This window comes from Epinephelus moara, chromosome 22, assembly GCF_006386435.1.
Source record: "Epinephelus moara isolate mb chromosome 22, YSFRI_EMoa_1.0, whole genome shotgun sequence".
Classification (NCBI taxonomy): Eukaryota; Metazoa; Chordata; class Actinopteri; order Perciformes; family Serranidae; genus Epinephelus; species Epinephelus moara.
Genome location: NC_065527.1, coordinates 3010611 through 3030949, shown reverse-complemented (window position 1 = coordinate 3030949; position 20339 = coordinate 3010611). Strand labels below are relative to the sequence as shown.

Genomic DNA, 20339 nt, shown 5'->3' with positions numbered 1-20339 from the left:
TACTCTTCAAAAAAAAAAAAAAAAAAAAAAAAAAATATTATTATTATTATTATTATTATTGTTAAACCCAAACTCTGCCTTCTTGTCCTCCAGTTGGATACCAACCTTTGTATTTTCACAGTTTAAAACATGTATTACAAAAGTAATCAAAGTTACATTACTGTGATGACGTCATTAGAATAGTTGCGTTGCTTATTATATCTTCAGTTGGCTAACTAATAATCTGTAGCTTATTATATTTAAAACTAACCCTCCCAACACTAATAATATATAATATATAATAAATCTTTCTAACTGCCTCCATTATATTTGACTTTATTTCAGGCAGACTTCGTGGCCACCTCGCGGGGTCCTGATTCACGTGCGTCACAGGCAACACGTTTCAGTGGTACACAGCGCTTCAGTCATCCTCTAACTCTCTGCAGACTTTACACTTTAACCGTGTTCCAGTCGCATTTGTCTGCGTCCATCCGTCACGTCGTCCCGCAGACTTTTCTCCAGAGTGGTGTGTTGGTCCAAGATGGGGAAGAGAAGCAGGCAGCGGCAGAAGAACCAGAGTGGAGGAAGAGACGACAGAGACAAGGCTGTAAGACACACACTGATGCTGCTGCTGCTAATGCTCTCTGTCAGACACATGTTACCTGTCTTTACTACATGTGAAGGCAGCTGGAGTTAATTTAACAGAGGTTATCTTTGTGAAACATGGACAGTCATGCTGCTGTAAAGCTGCTAACAGCTGCAGCACCACAGCTACACTGCTGTTAGCTAACAGCAACTTGGCTATATGATGTGAAAGTGTGTCACTATGTTTTGTCACGTTAGTCTATATATGTGCCAGAGCTCTATTAGAAATGTGTGTATTTAATGTGTCTGTGTGCACAGGTATAGTTGTGATATAGGCCGGCATTATAGCCCCATAGTCTTTAATGAGAGCACCGTGCAGGGAGGAAGAAAGCAGGGTTGAAAACCCCCCAAAAAATGTAATTTAAATAAGTATGTAGTCAGTAGTTTGTGGATTATTAAATGCCGAATTGACCGTTAGACCATACTATAATGTAACAAGTCTGTTAACATGGTTCACTAGGTATTTATCCTTTAAAAAAAAGCAAGAAATCATAAAATTGACATTTTGACTAACATTCAAAGGGACAGGTCACATTTTTTTGATGTGGGGTTGTATTGGGAACAATGGGTTGAGTGATATTTAAAGGGATAGTTCAGATTTTTTGGTGTGGGTCCGTATGAGAGGTACTTAACCACAGTCTGTGTATTCCACACAGTAGACGTCAGGTGTGAACACAGCAATCACACTCAGGTGTGCACCAAAACAACCGGACTGAGACCTTCTTGAAGAGGTGGTCTCAGTCCGGTTCCAAAGGAACTCTGGTGCGGTTGGTTTGTGGTGAGAAGGTGTTCCGACCTGGATGTGAAGCAACTGCAGTCACATGACACATTGTTTGGGTTAAACATGAGCATGTTACAGTCCTGGAGGATTATTAATGTGCACCTCCTCCTGTACTGCCTTAATATGCACATTCAGCACATCCAATGCATCAAAACATTGTTTTCTAGTTGGAGCCGCGCCTCGTTTTCAAACTGTATGGTTTGACTAAAATGAACAATGACAGCAATATAGTCCACGATGAGCAGCGCTAAAATCAACCTGCGTAGTTGTCCCTCCATTGTGACATTAGAAAGTGTCACATTTATCTTGCAAGTGTACTCTTCTTCAACGTTTGCTTTACTTCCTGGATTTTTCCCACATGGAAATTCTGACCAATCAAGAGCAGCTTTCTCACACAAGGCATTTGATCTGGTCCTCTTGTAAATGCTGCCGTGAGAACACCAACCAACTGTATATAATACACTGACTATGGATAAGTACTCCATACAACCCCACTTAAAAACACCCATATTATCCCTTTAATGTCACTTTATTTCCCACGAAAGATCCGTGTAGGTGTTTTTATCTGTGCACAAAAGCAGTCATGAAACATTGAGTGCATATGACCCATACTAATGACCACGTCGTCCATGTGTTCAGGGCTGGGGAGCTGGCTACGCCGACATAGTGAAGGAGAATAAGCTGTTTGAGCACTACTACAAAGAGCAGGGCCTGGTGCCTGGGGGAGAGTTTGAACAGTTTATGGATGCAATGAGGAAACCACTGCCAGCAACCATCCGCATCACTGGATACAAGAGGTGAGCCGGTCAAATAATAACCTGGATTCAGACTCTTTGGCTTGTTTGTGGAAAGCATCACGCTCAAAGCCACGCAGCCTTTTCTCTTTTGGAAACTGAGCTGTACGTTGCTTGTGTTGTACATTTTTCAGGACAGAAATAGAAAATATTGCTAACATCTCCGTCACATAAGCATCAATAAAATCCTCATTTTAAGGTTCACCATAAGTTTAAAGGTGCTTGTTTCTTGTTCCAGCCATGCCAAGGAAATCCTCCACTGTCTGAAGGACAAATACTTCAAGGATATTCTGGATGTGGAGATCGACGGCCAGAAGATCGAGGCTCCGCAGCCTCTCAGCTGGTAAGATCTTAAGGTTAACCCAAGGCTAAACTAACACACAGACTCAAAGTGAGTTCACGCTGTGTCTGTCGTCTCCAGGTATCCTGATGAGCAGGCCTGGCACACCAACATGAGCAGGAAGATCATCAGGAAGTCTCCGCTGCTGGAGAAGTTCCACCAGTTTCTGGTCAGCGAGACCGAGTCGGTGAGTCGACACAAACCAAACAGAAGATTTAACACACGTGGCCTCGTTATCACATTGGCCATAAAATGTACCTATGGGTGGATTATAAGACAACGGCCCCCGGTCACAGACGCGTAAAAGGCCCAGCACCTCTCTTAGTTAGTTAGCTAGTTATTTTATTGACACAAATAGATACAATATTTGGGTCCAAACAATATGCAAAAAAAAAATATTGCAGACAACAAATACATCAATATTATTTAAACAAAAAAACATTTTTGGACATTTTGTGTCCTTTGTAATCATGTTGTGTCTCATTGTGGTTATGCTCATTTTTTAATTATTTGGTGCCTCTTTGTGTGTGCCTTTTTGTAATTACTTTGTCTTTTTCTGTCATTGTTTGTCCTTTTGAGGTCATTTTGTGTCCTTTTTGTAGTTATTTTATATCTTTTTTGGTAATTTTGTGTCTCTTTGAGGTCATTTTGTGTCCTTTTTTTGGCATTTTTTGTCCTTTTGAGGTTGTTTTGTGTCCTCTTGGTCATTTTTTGTCCTTTTTGTAGTCATCTTGTGTCCCTTTGAGGTCATTTTATATCTTTTTTGGTCATTTTGTATCCATATTTGGTCATTTTGTGTCTTTTTTTGACATTTTTTGTCCTTTTGAAGTCATTTTGTCCTTTTGTCATAATTTTGTGTCCATATTTGGTCATTTTGTGTCGCTTGTAAAGTCATTTTGAGTCTCCCTGACATCATTTTATTCATTTTTTTTGTATCTCATTGTGTTTGTTTTGCCCATTTTGTAGTTATTTGTGTCTCTTTGCATGTCTTTGTTGTGTTTTTGTGTCTGCTCCTGGCCAGTACATGTTAATTTGAGTGACGTTTTTCAGGTAAAGGCCCCTGACACTCTGGGCCCCTGGACCTGTGCCTGTTAGGCCCGTTCTGTAATTCATCCATGAAGTTACCCCAGATAGGAGACTGGAAAAAATAAGGAGCAGAAAATGTCAGAAGTTGTCAGAGGAATGAAGAGGCGAGCATCATTCTTGTGTCTGTCCTTGCAGGGTAACATCAGCCGACAGGAGGCTGTCAGTATGATCCCTCCTCTCCTCCTGAAGATTGAGTCACACCACAAGGTACGAGCTCTGCCCTCTGTGAAGGTCAGACACTGGGTCTGTCAGCGTTTGATGCATCGTCTGTTTTTATTTTTCTCCCTTGTGTCTCCAATTTTAAACACTCTCCTTGAGGCTTGAAAACAGCTGTCTCCTATAATAATATATTGTTTTAAGTTGTTGATGTGCGTGTGTTTGTGTGTGTGCAGATCCTGGACATGTGTGCAGCTCCAGGGTCCAAGACAGCCCAGCTGATTGAGATGCTGCATTCTGACATGGACGTGCCATTTCCAGGTAAGACGCACACGTTTAAAACCTGGAGAGATGATGCGATGAAGGATTTTTTTCCTTCCTAAATCCTGCCCGTTTTTGCTCTGTGCTCCAATTCCTGCTACACTTAGATATTCATTCATTCATTCAGTATCAGTAACTACTTACCCTACTAAGGGTTGCGGGGGGGCTGGAGCTAATCCCTGTTGACACCGGGACCAGTCACCAGATTATCACAGGGCTTAGAGTCACCCAATAACTTAACCTGCATGTATTTAGACTGTGGGAAGAAGCTGGAGAACCCAGAGAAAACCCACGCTAACACAAGGGGAACATGCAGGTTCAAACCCGTAGCCCTCTTGCTGTGATGCGACAGTGCTAACCACTGCAACAACGTGCCGCCATACTTGGTAACGTGCTGGTTAAAACTGTTGAAAAGAAAAACAAATTGTGAAGATGGTTAAAAGATGTCACTGGGGGACACTCTGTTTAGACACACCTGACAACTGTATGGAAGCATGAGATGCATATTCTATAATTTATCATAGTCCAATCATTGATATCATATTTATTATTCACTTTATATCATTTACAGCACATGTTCAGTGTGTTTTCCCGCCAGATTCGCTCGCAGAAAAATTAGGATGTGTTAAAGACAGAGTTCCCACTGTCATGGAAACCCAGAAACGTCATGTTGTTTTACTTTGTTTATCAAAGTTAACATCATGAATATATACCTCCATCTCATACTGCAGTATCTGCTGTCTGCGTGTTTAAGGTGCTGCCATGTTTCTTTTGTCAAACTTGTCCAACCTAGTGACAGACTAAGAGGGAGGGGCTTAGGATCAGTCAGCTGGTCACATGTTTATTGTCCGTATCAAACACAGAGAACATCTGTAAACATAGAGTAACGACTGTAACCCAGTCACTGCCTCTCTAACAGTAGATAACTGTGATCCGCTCTTCTGCTCTCCAGAGGGCTTCGTCATCGCCAACGACGTGGACAACAAGCGCTGCTACCTGCTCGTGCACCAAGCCAAGCGTCTCAACAGCCCCTGCATCATGGTGGTCAACCACGACGCCTCCTGCATCCCCACGCTCAAGATCGATGTAGACGGCACGAAGGACATCCTCTTCTACGACCGCATCCTGTGTGACGTGCCCTGCAGGTCAGCAGAGAGCTGCAGGATTCATGTCTGCGTCACACACGTGTAACAGTCCTGCAGGAGAGTTGGGGTTCAGATGTGTGAGGAGGAGGAAGTGGATAAAGACAGAAATATGGTTGATAAGCTCAGCTGTGTGGGTGGGTGTGGGTGTTTGGCTGCAGAAGAGATTTCATGTGACAGATGGAAATGAGGCTTTGCCCTGTCTGTCAGACGCAGGGTCGTTACAGGTCCTTATAAATAGCTGTTAATAATGTTTTGTTCTGAGTGTTTCAGTGTGAGATCAGTGGTGTAACATCCTCCTTCTCTTGAAGTTCAGCTTCATTTTATGGCCAAAACAGAACTGCGTTTGTTTGCAAATGCTGCCCGAGTTTGGCCAGCTGTGGTGCTGAAGCCAGGAGCCCCTGCCAAACACAACAGAGGGAGAGGGAGGGGAGGGAAGGCAGTAATGAAGATGGCGCGAGGCAGGCAGTGATGTGAACAGTCAGCTAAAGCCCGGCGTTTAGACACTTTGTGCTTGGCAGACATTTTTGCCCTGTGAGAAGCGTCGGGGATCTCTGGTGGTTTCAGCGCCTCGGGCCAAACTGGGGATGTGTCTGACTGGTGCTGCTGTCTGCTCTGTGTTGTGCAGCGGGGACGGCACCATGAGGAAGAACATAGACGTGTGGAAGAAATGGACGACCAGCAACAGCCTGCACCTCCACGGGTGAGTGGGGAGAGAGAGAGAGTGTGTGTGTGTGTGTGTGTGTGTGTGTGTGTGTGTGTGTGTGTTCTCGTACATAGGAATTCATGCGCCTGTGTGGTCGACCAAATTGACTAAAGGACGGGGGAACGGAGTGTGTTCTCTTCTTGCTAATTAAAAAAAGTTGGCAGTATTACAGTGTGTGTGTGTGTGTGTGTGTTTGTTCACCAGGCTCCAGCTGCGTATCGCAGTGCGCGGGGTCGAACAGCTGGCTGTGGGAGGGAGGATGGTCTACTCCACCTGTTCACTCAACCCTATAGAGGACGAGGCTGTCATCGCAGCACTGCTGGAGAAGAGCGAAGGTAACACACACACACACACACACACACACACACACAAACACACAGATCTGTACAGTTAAAATAATATGCGTTGGTTTTTTGTTTTGTTTTTTCAAATCAAAGTTTTACTTTTGTGTGGTGCACTGTAGTTCTTACTTTATTCCCTGTTACTAAACGCTTCTTCATGAATAGTCTGTTAACTTAATGAGGCTTTTGTTCCATATTTAGTTTGTCTCTTAACTTCTGGTTCTTATTACTGGCTATAGTAAACATTAGCCAAAGGTCTCGGCCCTGATTGGTTCACGCCGCCCCTTATACAAGCCTGATTCCACAAAGGTCGGGGCTCTGCCTAGAACGTAAATAAAAACAGAATGCAATGATTAACAAACCCTTGTTGACCTATAGGTTTGAATACAGTCCAAAGACAAGATATGTAATGTTCAAACTGTTAAACTTTTTCTGACCTTGATGCAACACGTCCCAAAAAGTCAGGACAGGAGCATGTTTACCATCATGTGACATCACCTTTTATTGTAACGACACTCAGCAAGGGTTTGGAAACTGAGGACACTGACTGTTGAAGTTTTAAAAGTGAAATTATGTCCAGTTTTTGCCTGATATGCGACTTCAGTGTCTCAACAGTCCAGGGTCTCCGCAGCTGCATTTTGTGTTTTTTATAATGTCCCACACATGTCCAGAGGGAGACAGGTGTGGACTGCAGACAGGTCAGTCTGGTACCTGCACTCTGTCACTACGAAGCCACGCTGTTGGAACATGTGCACAATGTGTCTCATTGTCTCGCTGGAATAAGACGGGACGTAGCGGGGTGTCGGTGGCTTAGTGGTAGAGCAGGCGCCCCATGTACAAGGCTGTTGCCACAGCGGCCCGGGTTCAACTCCAGCCCGTGGCCCTTTGCTGCATGTCACTCCCTCTCTCTCTCCCCCCTTCACGCTTGTCTGTCCTGTCAATTAAAGGCTAAAAATGCCCCAAAAAATATCTTAAAAACAAACAAACAAACCTGGATGTAGCTTTCAGCATTAATGGAGCCTTTACAGATGTGAAGTTACCCATGATGCCTTGGGCACTAACGCATCTCCATACCGTCACAGATGCTGCAGATGTTTCTGGATGTTGTTGATATCTGGCCTTTACTTTGCACGATAGAGTCTTGACTGTCATTTATAGATCCAGCGATGTGTTTACTGACAGTGGTTTTTCTAAAGTGTTCCTGAGCCCATGTCGTAATATCCTTTGTACAGTCATGTTGGTTTTGAATGCAGTGCAGCCTGAGGGGTCAAAGGTCATGTCCCTTACATGCAGAGATTTCTGCGGAATCTCTGAATCTTTTTATGATATTTTGCATCGTAGATGGTGAAATCCTTAATTTCTTTGCAATCGTGTGTTGGGAAATGTTATCCTTCAACTGTTGGACTGGTTGCCCACAGTTTTTCACACACTGCTGAACCTTGGGCCGTCGTCACTTGTGAGCCTTTCGATGGCGCCCCTTTCATACCCAGTTATGACACTATCATGTGTTACCAGTAGTGTTTATTTGAGCATCCCACAACTTTTCCAGTCTTTTGCTGCCCCTGTCCCAACTTTTTGGAACATGTTGCATCAAATTTAGAGTGAGTATATATTTACAAAAAACAAAGTGTATCAGTTTGAACATTAAATATATTTTCTTTGTGCTGTGTTCAGCTGAATATGGGTCAAATGGATTTGCAGTCTGTTTACATTATTCAGTGTCCCAAGTCTTTTTTTGGAATTAGGGTTGTAAATTTCTCAGAGGTGGGAACCCACGTCCACATTAATGAGGAGTTTATGTGACTGACTTCACCACATCCACCGCAGCTTAGCTTTGTGAACTAGCTTTGTGTTGTAGCAGTAACTTGATGTTTTGGTGGTGAAACCATTAAGAGCATGGGTGCCTAGCTCAGTGGTTTCCAAATGGTCGATCGTGGTCCAAAAGTGGGTCGTAGGTCCATTCTGAATGTTTGTAAAAAACACATTTTATTTTTGGTACAGTGAATTTCTGGCATAGAGCTTTTATTTTGATGTTCAGTTTCCTGCTGTAGAGTGAGGAGGAACAGACAGCTTCTTGACAACATAAATGGCAGATAGAGAAATGTGAAACGCAGATAGCAATAAATTCAGAGAATAAGATAAAATAAAATAACTAATGATAATATGACAAGTACACAAACATTTGGGTTACATAGAGCTGTTGGTAGCTGCTGTACCTCCTACAAAGGAAATAAATGACTGCCAGATGTCTTTAAGATTTGTCTTTAAAAATGTCGTTGTGGGAGCATCTGATTGAGAGTGGAAGCTTTTTACTAAAACTAGTGTGAGAGATGTTTGGTCTGATCACCTCACTCTGTCAGGTGCGTCCACATCAGATCTGTTCTCCTGTGCTGTGTGATAATGCGACTAAAACCAAATTAGTCTCCTCTGCGACTGTATTTGTTCATCTGCAACACATTGTGTTAGCTCATGTTTGAATGCCCACACAGAGCATTTCTGTCATGTTGATATCATACTGGTGAGGACGTACTGCTGTGCCGCTCTTTAACTGTATTTTATGTTGTAAAACTGGTCAGATAATCCAGAACAGAGGAGCCGGAGCACATGAGGCCAGTGGCTGCAGAGCCAACAGCACAGTTTAATTCAGTTTTGAGCTGCTAAATGGATCCTCATATACTGTATGAAAATTATATCTAAATTTAACCAGTCTTTTTCTGCCAAGTAATGTCTTTCCCTTCCCCGCTGCCAGGAGCGTTGGAGCTTGCCGACAGCTCGGCTGACCTGCCAGGGCTGAAGTGGATGCCTGGGGTCACTTCCTGGAAGGTACTGGAACATTTAAGCCTTGGTGGCCATTACAACAAACCAACCGTAACAACAAACCATAAAGGAAAACAGTGTTTAGGTCGTGGAAGTGCTTCAGAGTCAGACAGGATTCTGACTGTGGATTACTTTGATTGGCTCGCACACTAAAAGCAGTTGTTGTCTCTGCAGCTGATGACCAAAGAGGGCCAGTGGTTCTCGGACTGGTCCGAGGTGCCAAGCAGTCGTCACACGCAGATCCGCCCCACCATGTTCCCACCTAAAGACCCAGAGAAACTCGCCAGCATGCATCTGGAGAGATGGTATGTACACACTCAGCCATCAAAGATCTGTGCTATGATACAATGTGAAGGACTCTGTTTATGACTCCTCAGTTCCTAAGTCCTTTCCCATAACTCTGACCCACAAACCTTTCAGTCCATGTATGGCTCAGCTCTAATAGCCTCGGCTAAAGGCTCCACAGCCAAAGCAAATAGGAGCAGGAAGTCTTGTTTGACACCCCTCTGAGTGCCAAAATAATCAGAGTGTTTTCTTTTGCTAAGTTCAGGAACAAGGAGGTGATTATAAAAAATACCCCTCTAATAAATTTCCCCCTTAGGTGGAATTTTTAGAAAAGGAAGAGCTCCCAAACCCTTCTCCTAATTTAACTCATTTTTCTCATCTTTATCCTCCTGAGAGAATTTTGTCCTGATGAAAGCAGACGAACACAAACATGCCGTCTTCTCTGTTTTCGTTGATGCCAAATTCATTAGCTGAGTAATGTGTTTGATTTATTTTCTTGGCACAGCTCTGCACACACACTCATACACACCCTCTACATGGATGCACATACATGTCCACACCTGCACTCTCACTTAATGGGGGATGATGTCATTTCTCCTCTGCAGCTCTTAGTTTAATGCTCAGGCCGGCTCGATGCAGCCCAGCAGAGGGAGCTGCTGTCACACGATAACCAAGCACTCTTATATATGCTGCAAAAAAAACCCTTGTCTGTCTTCACAGTAGGTGGCACCATAAAACCCAAAGCCTTGATTTACATTTGTGTGCGTGTGTGTGTTTTAATGTCAGTATGAGGATTCTGCCACATCACCAGAACACTGGAGGCTTCTTTGTGGCCGTGCTGGTGAAGAAAGCCCCGATGCCGTGGAACAAAAGATATCCCAAGGTACTTTGTCATAAACACACACACTTAACGGATGATTACATTGTCAGTCTCACTTGAGGAGGCAAATGGAGCAGAATTCCCCCATGTGGGGTACAGGGTATGTCTGTTGAAGCAGCAGCAGCACCCCCCCACACCTCTGCATCACTCACCTGTTACTAACCACAGCTGGGACGTCTCCTTTCTTCCTCCTTTGTCTGCTCGTCTCCCTCCCCGTCGTCTCCAGCTGAGGAAGGACGTTTCGTCCAGCTCAGCAGCCCAGACTGAAGCCTCCCCAGCAGCCTCGACCCCCGCAGACACTCCCCGCCTCCCAGATAGTGCTGTGGAGGAGGCGGAGGGGGGAGGCCTGGAGGGAAAAGTGGACGAGGAGGCACCCAAAGGAGCTCCCTTGGCTCAGGAGACCTCTGCTAAACAAGATGGAGTGTGTGGGTGAGTCATGATGGTGTGGTGAGCGAACAAAGGAAAACTGCCGTTATAATAAAAAGATGATGCTGCTGTGACTGAGAAATTACTCTTCATATTAACAACCATCACTAGTCCTGAAAAAATACAGACATTATATAATGTGGAAAAAAAGGATATGTTAAATACGAGCATTTAGGGTAAAACAAAAAAACAGAATATTAAATCAAAGCACTCTGGCATGAACATAGGACCCAAGCAGCTTCCTGTTTATAAAAGACAAGAATTCATTTCAGCTTCACTCAGTCTGCACCGCCCAGACAGTAAAATGTGTTTCAGTCAGCCAGCCAAACTCAACCCGACCTGCAAACTGCAAACTTTCTGCATTATAGTAGCACAGTTGTCACGACTGAAGACAGAGACGCAGACTGAACGCGCGTGTGTGTGTGTGTGTGTGTGTGTGTGTGTGTGTGTGTGTGTGTGTGTGTGTGTGTGTGTGTGTGTGTGTGAGAGAGTGACACACAGAGAGAGGAGGAGAAGGTGAATCACTGCTTACAGTGTGTCTGTAAGTTATTAATAACTCACTCAGGATGCTGCTTTGACACTTCTTGACATTTGATATTTCTCTAGTTAACTTACCGAACCTGTCGCATCCCTGCTGCTGATAATGAGCTGACAGATGGATTTATAACGTCTTTAGTACCTGCGGGTCAAATGCACATATTTGGAATTGGTAAATGCTTCAATACAGAAGGAAAAAATGAGGAGATTACTTAAACACCTTAATGCATTTGTTTTACCTCCTCCTCACATGTTTTGAATTAATTTAATCTGTGAGCAAGAGAGAAAGCTTTGGTGGGCCAGATGTGGCCCACAGGTCACCATTTAAGGATTGCTGGTCTGTCTAATTAATTTGCTGCTCTTCTGGTTACTACCCTGCTAGCCTCCTGAGTCTGGTGGGAGCTAGCTAGCGGCACCACTCGCAGTTACCGCTAGTAACGCCACCCCGACCCAACAGGGTTGCTGTGGACACGTTGTGCCCACCCTCTGGTCTGCCCTAAGGTCGCCTGGTGAGTAAGCGGCTCAGTTTTGAACTGCAAACCCCCTGTGGCATTGTTGACTATGTTGTCACCGCTAGCAGTGTCAACACATCTAGTGGTGCTGACATACTTAACAACTAAAGAGGTTTTGCCACTCATACTAAAGCCACTCCCGGGGCGTCGGTGGATTAGTGGTTAGAGCAGGCGCCCCATGTACAAGGCTTGTGCCACAGCGGCCCGTGTTCGAGTCCAGCCTGTGGCCCTTTGCTGCATGTCCCTCCCTCTCTCAGAGCTACCAACAGAAAAGATGTCCCGTCTCTGGGACGGCGTTACCTGTAGTAATCACTGAATGAGTGACACCACAAGTTAGCTTCCACTTGATCCAGGTGGTGGGCGGTGCAGAGCAGCTAAGGCTAATGTTAGCTAACTAGTGGAGACCAGCGGGTGGGCAGTGGGCGCCATGTTTCTGCATGTTTAACACGGCTAGCTGTCTGTCAGAAAAACCAACAGAAACTACAATAAAATAAAAACATTGACATCACAAACATGAAAATTTCACCCCCTCTACATGGACAGCACTTTGAAGTGTGGCGCTGAAGCTCACTCTGACACTGACACTGACTAGTGGAGCGCCGGACTAAGAGCAAAGGCATCTCGTATTTTAGGTCATTTAGTGTCTTTTTCATAAAAAATAACCAGTTAATGGTAAATAGGCGTCAGGCTATCGCAAGCAACATTAACTGAAGCTGACATCCCGAATCACAACTATATCCACTGTACTGTGTATTAAGCATGAGTAAATTAGAGTGATAAATGAATGTCTGTCTCTTCTGTGTCCCTCAGCCCTCCGGCCTCTAAGAAGATGAGGCTGTTTGGTTATAAAGAAGATCCCTTTGTGTTCCTCACTGAAGACGACCCTGTGTTTAACACCATACAGTAAGTGTGTGTCTCTGTATGTGTTAGACATGGAAATTATCGTCTTCAGCACTTTGTTGTAGCTAAACATTTCTCTTCCTGTTTTCTCCAGATCTTTCTACGACCTGTCTCCAGACTTCCCCAAACTCAACGTTCTGACCAGGACCCACGAGGGCAAGAAGAGACACCTGTACATGGTGTCCAAGGAGCTGCGCAACGTGCTGCTGAATAACAGCGAGCGCATGAAGGTGTGTGTGTTTGTTCTGGAACAGCGTTTAGGTCATCACACACAATGACTACATTTACATGCACAGTAATAATTAGTCTGAACATGACAATATTCTTAATTTGATGTGGGTCCTTTAACCAGCAGGGTTTTTTCCCTATTTTGCATTTTCAGATTTATACACGATATTATTATTTTGACACCATAAACGACATGTTAGGACACATTAGTTTGAGAACGCACAGCTGCATGTAAGTATTAGTGGAATATCAGTCACGTTAGATGATGATGACGCACTTCCTTTATCGAAATACAGTAACAATAGATGAGGGTTTCCCACACTTTCACATCCACATTTTGGTTTTCTATTTTTGGAGCGGTTGTAGGTGAGTGTTTATATATACTGTTCAGTTATTATGTGCTCTACAGACAGAGCAGCAGGTGCAGTCAAAGTGAAACTTGATCTTCAGTGAGCTGGGTCTAAAGTTTGCTGTCACTCACAAACAGCTGCTCCCCTTATCCATTGATCTGGTCTGATCAGCTCTGATCGGATCAACTGATCAGTCACACACCTATGACTCAAACCTCCACAAACAGCTGCTGAAGGAAAGAAAGAAGAGTTCAGCCTGTGCTGAGTTCACTGACCCGCAAAAACGTCAGAATTTAGAAAGATGACACAGAATGGTTCAGGGACACAGGCACAAAAAACAAACAAAAAAAAAAACAGAGTTCACATGGGGATTAGCCTGCCCCCACCTCAGGGGAAACATTGTATATATGACAAATCAATAATCAATTCTTTCCTGGAGGCAGTACAGCTGGTATTGATCACACTATACAAACTGCATCATGTTTATTATATCAGTGTTTGGAGCATTGGGCATAGTGTGTGTGTGTGTGTGTGTGTGTGTGTGTGTGTGTGTGTGTGTGTGTGTGTGTGTGTGTGTGTGTGAGAACATGAAGCAGCCTAACAGATGGGACCCTCTCCTATCCCAACTCCCTCTGGTCCTCCACCCTGTAGCACCTGCACAGGTGGCTCTGTGAGTGTGTGTGTGTGTGTGTGTGTGTGTGTGTGTGTGTGTGTGTGTGTGTCAGTGTCAGTCTCTTTGTTCTCCTCCCTGTGTTTGATGCTTTTCACTCTTTAGTCACTTTCTAAACCACAGTGAGTTGTGTGTGTGTGTCCACACGTCCTCTTTATAATAGCTGAGTTTCACACAGAGTATAAATGAAATCAGGCGTTTTTAAAACACTAATAATTTAATATTTAAGAGAATTTAATCCCAGTTTCTTCAGACTTATTATTCTCATTAAAATTATAATGGGAAGTTTATTGCTCTTGCTTATCTTCCCTCAGGTTGGTGAAGAATTCAGTGTGCATATTTATGTGTTGTTGAGTTTTACTCACTGACAGTTTCCTCCCACTCGTGCTGTGTTTACCCAAACTTCTGTAATCTCTCGTGCAGTAGACGCCTTGAGCGAGGTAGTTTGGTGAACATCAGAACAAAACACATTATCAGTAATAATACAAGAGCACACGCAACATAATTAGTCCTTTATTTTAATTTAAATTATTACTCTCAGTCATGTTTCAGAAGAGATAATTAGTGCCGTTTAACTCAGCAAAAGTTGTACAACAAAGACGGAGCAATATGTCAACGTGCTGTTTGTGCCTCCGCGCTGGCCGAAGGTGTTATGATGTCAGGTTGTCCGTCCGTCCCACTCCCATTTAGCACAAACATCCACATGGAATAAAGCAGTGGTTCCCAATCTTTTTCCTATAGGGACCCATTTTCAATAATTGAGTGACATATTTTATCGATATTTCAAATTCAATGCATAACAGTAACAGTAACAGTAACAGTAGGGGTGTCAAATTATCGCATTAATTGCGAATAATTAATTACAGCCCTATTTAACGCGCTATGTTTTTTGATCGCGTTAATCTCATTTTTAATCTCTAACTTTACTGTTTCTGTATGCCACAGAGTTGCCTTTTATAAAATCCGTCTGTAGGCGTATAATTGGGCTTCTTTGTGCTTGGGTTTTGGGAGAGCTGCAGCGCTACAGAGCAGAGCCCAGCATCAGCATTGATGACTGTCCCCTGCAGTGGTGGTCTGCTCACTCAGGAGCCTATGAAAAGCTGTCTGCCCTAGCACGCAAGTATCTGACCTCCCCGGCAACCTCTGTGTAATTTTCGGGACAATCAAGGCAGGATTCAGGATTCAGGACAACTGCTTGGATTTTGGGACCGTGCCGAATTGTACTGCATCTGTGTTCAAGTGTGTTATTGTTGAAAACAATAATTATGACTTTATAAAACCACTTTTTGCAATATATATCAATCTTTTGATCAACTGCCACAATAATGTAATGAATTTAAATGAAAATACCTCAAGTTGAGGGCTTTTCTCTGCAATTTTGAGATGAGATTAAAAAAGAGATTAATTAGATCAATTAATTACAGATCATAATTAATTAATCTCTCCATTTTTTTAATCTCTTGACAGCACTAAGTAACAGTACAGAACAGCTGATGAATGGTGCAATTAACCCAAACTATGAACGCAGTAACTTGAGGTCTGCACAAAATGAGCCATTTGGATAAATTTTGAGCAGATTATTTCCTGTGAATATTGCATCAGAGAGAAGTTTTCCTTTTTATATGTTTTTCTGTATTATGTATTTTAGTTTGCTTCTTTAAGACAAATTCAGTGTTCTCTTCTTCCTGATGCTCGGCTGTTGTTCTGTCGGCTCTTTGTTTTGACTGCATACTTTTCTAATTCAGGACGAGGCTGTTGTTCAGAGAGTGAAGGTTCTGTAAATATAACTTTTGCTCAGGTCTTCACCGTGACCTTATCCTATTTTTATGCCTCTATGCTGGCGATAGCCATGGCAGCATTTTCAGACTGTCCGTCTATCTGTCCGTCCCATCTTAGTGAACACAATATCTCAAGAACGCCTCGAGGGAGTTTCTTTAAATTTGGCACAAATGTCCACTCACTTGGAGTAGAAGATGAACTGATTAGATTTTGGTGGTCAAAGGTCAAGGTCGCTGTGACCTTGCATCCATCTCATTCTCGTTAGTGCAGCATCTCGAGAACAACTTCAGGGAATTTCTTCAAATTGTGTACCAACGTTCACTTCGAGTGGAGATTCAACTGATTAGAATTTTGTCTGGTCAGAGGTCAGCAGCACTGTAACAAAGTCTACTGTCCATTATTGAATCCCATAGCTCAGTAACAGAAGGGGAGACATTTGGTCGGGTGCTGAATTGGTGACAGTAATCTTTGGTGTCCATCTTGAGTCTGTGGTGACTGTATAGATCTAATGTGCCGACCGTAGACTGTTTAAAATTATGGACATAGCCATCGTGACATCACCCATTGCTTTATGGACTTCTGTTTAGAAGGCTTTAGTTTGGCACTTTGGCTGTCACCATTTTGGAGCCAGAAGAGACCATATGTGGAAGAGAGGGTGGAGATAACCCTAATGCTAGCTGCTAGCTTAGACAGTTAGCTTGGTGTAATTGCAGCTACGGTTAACTGTGATATTGCTAATGCTAATTTCCACTAGCGAAAAACAGGCTTGAAACCATTAAAACATAATGCACTGACTGGAAATCTGAACATCCAGTTTCGTAGATGCTCCTTTAGAACAACCAAACGCTGAACTTTTAACACGGCGGTCTATGGGGACTGATTTGCTCTTGGAGTCAGCCTCAAGTGGTCATTAGAGGAACTGCAGTTTTTGGCACTTAAGTTTTGGCTTCATTTTCCAACCCCAGAAGTTGCTGCTTCGTGCAGCGGGGCTAAAAATGTGTGTGAAGCATCCTTATTTTGCCAAAATATACACACAATACCTTTTGTTAAATTCCTTCAAAGTCTCCACTACACACTTTGTAGTATGAGCCTTGAGAGACTTGGATGTAGGCTGTTACTTGACTGGTTGGCGGAGGCAAATGACCACGAGGTGCTAATTCTCTTTTTCTCTCAGGTCATTAACACAGGAGTGAAGGTGTGGTCTCGCAACAGTGACGGAGAGGAGTTTGGCTGTGCCTTCAGACTGGCTCAGGAGGTAACACACACACACACACACACACACACACACACACACACACACACACACACACAGTTAAGTAATTACCTGTAAACTAATTTGCTTTTTTGTTGAGCAGCGTTTTATTAATTGAAAGTTATGTCATTATGAAAACATCCCCTCACACTCTTCACACCTTAGCGACACATTTTCACACAATTCCCATAATCCTCTTTTTGTATGCAAACCAACCTCATCATTTGAAGTGATAAACACAGTGATACATGGTGATGTTTATATTTCTAGGACTTCAACATATTCTTTAATTTTATGCTTTATTTCATAGTAAAAGCAGCGTCTTTATGTTCATGTTAGTTACTTTATCTGTCATCAGTGTATCCTCCACAACACAGCTGAATAACAACGGAGCCAGACGCCTCAGTTCACACTCTAAATAAACTTATAATGAATTCACTTTATATGCACTGTGTAACTCTAAAGAGTCATCCACGTCTCCTCTCTGTCCTACAAGGGCATCTACACTCTGCAGCCGTATATTCGCTCCAGGATAATCAGAGTGAGTGTGGAGGACATCAAAGTGCTGCTGACCCAGGAGAACCCTTTCCTCAGCAAGCTGGAGGATGACGCTCACGCTCAGGCCAAGAAAATGGGTACGCACGGCAAGAGAGTCTCAGTCCTAAATATATAAGACATGCTCCGACTTAAATAGAGCAGTAAAGCGCTATAGTTAATATCACAACAGATTTTACCACCACAGGTTTGTTGTTTTTTGATACTGAACAACATAACAACAAGGATTTGGGAAGCAGCCGCAGCAGCCTGGAGGTCAGAGTAGTGGATTAATGACCCCAAGGTTTTTGGCTTGGCTGGCATAAAATGAAAAGTGAATGAGTAATGCTCCGTCCTCCTCAGCAACTGCTTTTGAGCTGCCCTTGAGCAAGGCACTGACCCAAAAACACACTCATAAGCGGAGCTGAGTAGTTCCAGGAAAAGAAAACTGTAGTTACACTCAGATATTAGTGTAAGAAAGCGTACATGGCGAGCATGAGTCCAGTTCTGAATCTGTTTTCTCCCCACAGTCATGGGAAGCATTGTGCTGAAGTATATTCCCAACCCAGAGTAAGCTGATTTTTTAAAAATATATTTTCTTATTTCCTTTTTGCAGTGATGTCCTAGTTTTTGGTCATCTCTGACTCTCACCATAACCCTCTGTTCCTCAGTAACCCAGCGGAGCCTCAGTGTCCCATCCAGCTGTGTGGCTGGAGGGGAAAGACGTCCATCCGAGCCTTCGTCCCCCGCAACGAGAGGTTCCATTACCTCCGAATGTTAGGCGTGGAGGTCTTCAGAGACAAGCAGGGCCTCGGGCAGAAAGGGAGAGATGGAGAAAAGGAAGAGGTAGAGGATGAAGCGGTAAAGGAGGAAGGAGCGGCGGAAAACGAGGCAGAGCTGGACTTTGAGAACGGTGATGAAAACAGATCATCAGAGCCAAAGAAGCAGCCAGAGGACGAGTAGCCGTGAGTGTAGAGGGGACGGTAGAGAGACAGGAGGACTGACTGAAGGCTTGGTAAAACCCTGAGCTGCTGACCAGGTCAAAGACCGCGTCATGTGGTCAGGAAGGTGATGTGCCTCTACGGGTGTCTCTGGTCACCACACTGCCACTGCAGCAGGGTTCCCTCCCACAGATGGACTCCACTGGGATTTTTAATTGTTGGAGCCCCTCCAGGAGTCGGCTTTGTAGTTAAATGGCGTCTTATTTTATTGAACTGTTGTTTTTTTTATATATATATTTTACCAAACTTACCCCACTGACCAAGTGGCATCAGTTTTCTTTCCGTTGCTCGTGTTCAGAGGTTTATATTAACTGCCATCTCATTTTCTACACCTGTAATTTAGCAGAAATATGGAGTTGATTAAAGCGTTAAAGGTTAACTGTACCTGTTCACATGATTTGACTTTATGCTCATCCTTTGCCTACTCAAGTATTAAAAGTGCACTTGAAAAGGGGGTTTATTGCTTCTGCAGATTTCAGACATAGTTAAATGGCTGTGAGGAGTGAAATAGAGGATGAACCCCTGAAACAGTGAATAAGGTTGGTACTGCAGCTTCCTGGGACGGGGCGATGGTGCTGCAAGGTTTTGTTTACCAGACATTTTTAATAAAGTTTCACCCGGAGGTGGAAGTAAGTCACACCTGTGCAAGTCTCAAGTCTCAACCTTAAAGTTTCAAACAAGTTGCAGGTGACAGTGGTGAGAATCAAGTCAGGTCGGCTTTCTCTTATTAGACCGTTGTGATGGCGTCAAGTTTTCCTTTAGGGACAAAATTTACAGTTGAAAACCGGTAACATATTTACATATTTAAAATCGCAATAATTTTGTATCATGACTTAAGTATCATGGATCCTCTGGTGATTCTCACCCCTAATATGAATATTATATTGTATTTCTGCCAGTATGTCCCCTTAAATCCTACACACTGGATCTTAAGGTTTGAATTTGTGAGGTCTTAAGCAGCATTTATACTTGTAGCCTACACCGTTGTGAGCATTTATACTTGTGCGGTGGTGTGTCTGTGTCACTCTGCAGTTACACCTCCAAAACACTAGTTGGCGACGGAGGTTTCTGTGAAGTGCTGTAAAGTTTAGTTGATTCAAAACACACATTAAACACACATTAAACACACATTAAACATGGCTTAATAGAGACAGTTTCAAACACAAGTACACAAATCAGCTTCACTATAACTCGCAGCATTCACAGACAAACACTTGTCTTTATCTGGACACATTTTCCCTACAAATACAACAACGTTATTAGCACAAGCCTATGGCATTTTACATTGTATAAATTAGCCTAGCAGCTAGCAGACTTTTCCTCTACTCATATGAAGCCAGGGACAACAGCAACATTTAACAAAAGTAACAGCACAAAATTCGGCTCCATTACAACTCACAAGGTTCACTGACAAAACAACTGTCTTATACTAAACACGTTTTCCAAACAAATATAACATGCTTATGTCGACTACACGGTAGCCATGGCGTCGATTCAGCATGGAAGTATAAATTCCGCCTTAATGGTCACAAATGTTTTACTAATTTCATTTATCCATCTTTATTTTTTTTTTCCAAATGCTTTCAAGTCAAGCTCTTCTGCTTTTAAGTCGACATTTCTGATGCTGCAAATCTTTTAACTTGTCTCTGAATGTAATACTTTATCTTCCTGTTTGCACTTGAGGGTTGGTAAAATGTCGATTAATCAAACTCACTCTGATAACGATATTTCTACATAAAACCAGCCTCTGCACAGGACCACATATACACTACTGACCTTTATACTAAGCTTCTATGCTTGAATAAGAATTATTGATTTATCCAAAAATCAGTCTTGATTAAAATCATTATGAGGAGGTCTTAAAATCCTGAAATCTG

The 20339-nt window shown here is 43.1% G+C and overlaps 1 protein-coding gene across 1 annotated transcript; it reads left to right on the top strand.

Annotated features, from left to right (window-relative positions):
- Positions 1-352: 352 nt before the first annotated feature.
- nsun2 (NOP2/Sun RNA methyltransferase 2) lies at positions 353-18859 on the top strand. The gene is made up of 19 exons (XM_050035449.1): positions 353-586; positions 2045-2202; positions 2438-2542; positions 2621-2726; positions 3761-3832; positions 4018-4102; positions 5055-5247; positions 5873-5947; positions 6155-6285; positions 9041-9114; positions 9283-9413; positions 10180-10276; positions 10500-10702; positions 12559-12651; positions 12743-12878; positions 16850-16930; positions 17424-17562; positions 17992-18031; positions 18133-18859. Exons 1-19 carry the CDS (start codon positions 521-523, stop codon positions 18422-18424), a joined length of 2277 nt encoding a protein of 758 aa, XP_049891406.1. The 5' UTR covers positions 353-520; the 3' UTR covers positions 18425-18859.
- The last annotated feature ends 1480 nt before the right edge of the window (positions 18860-20339 follow it).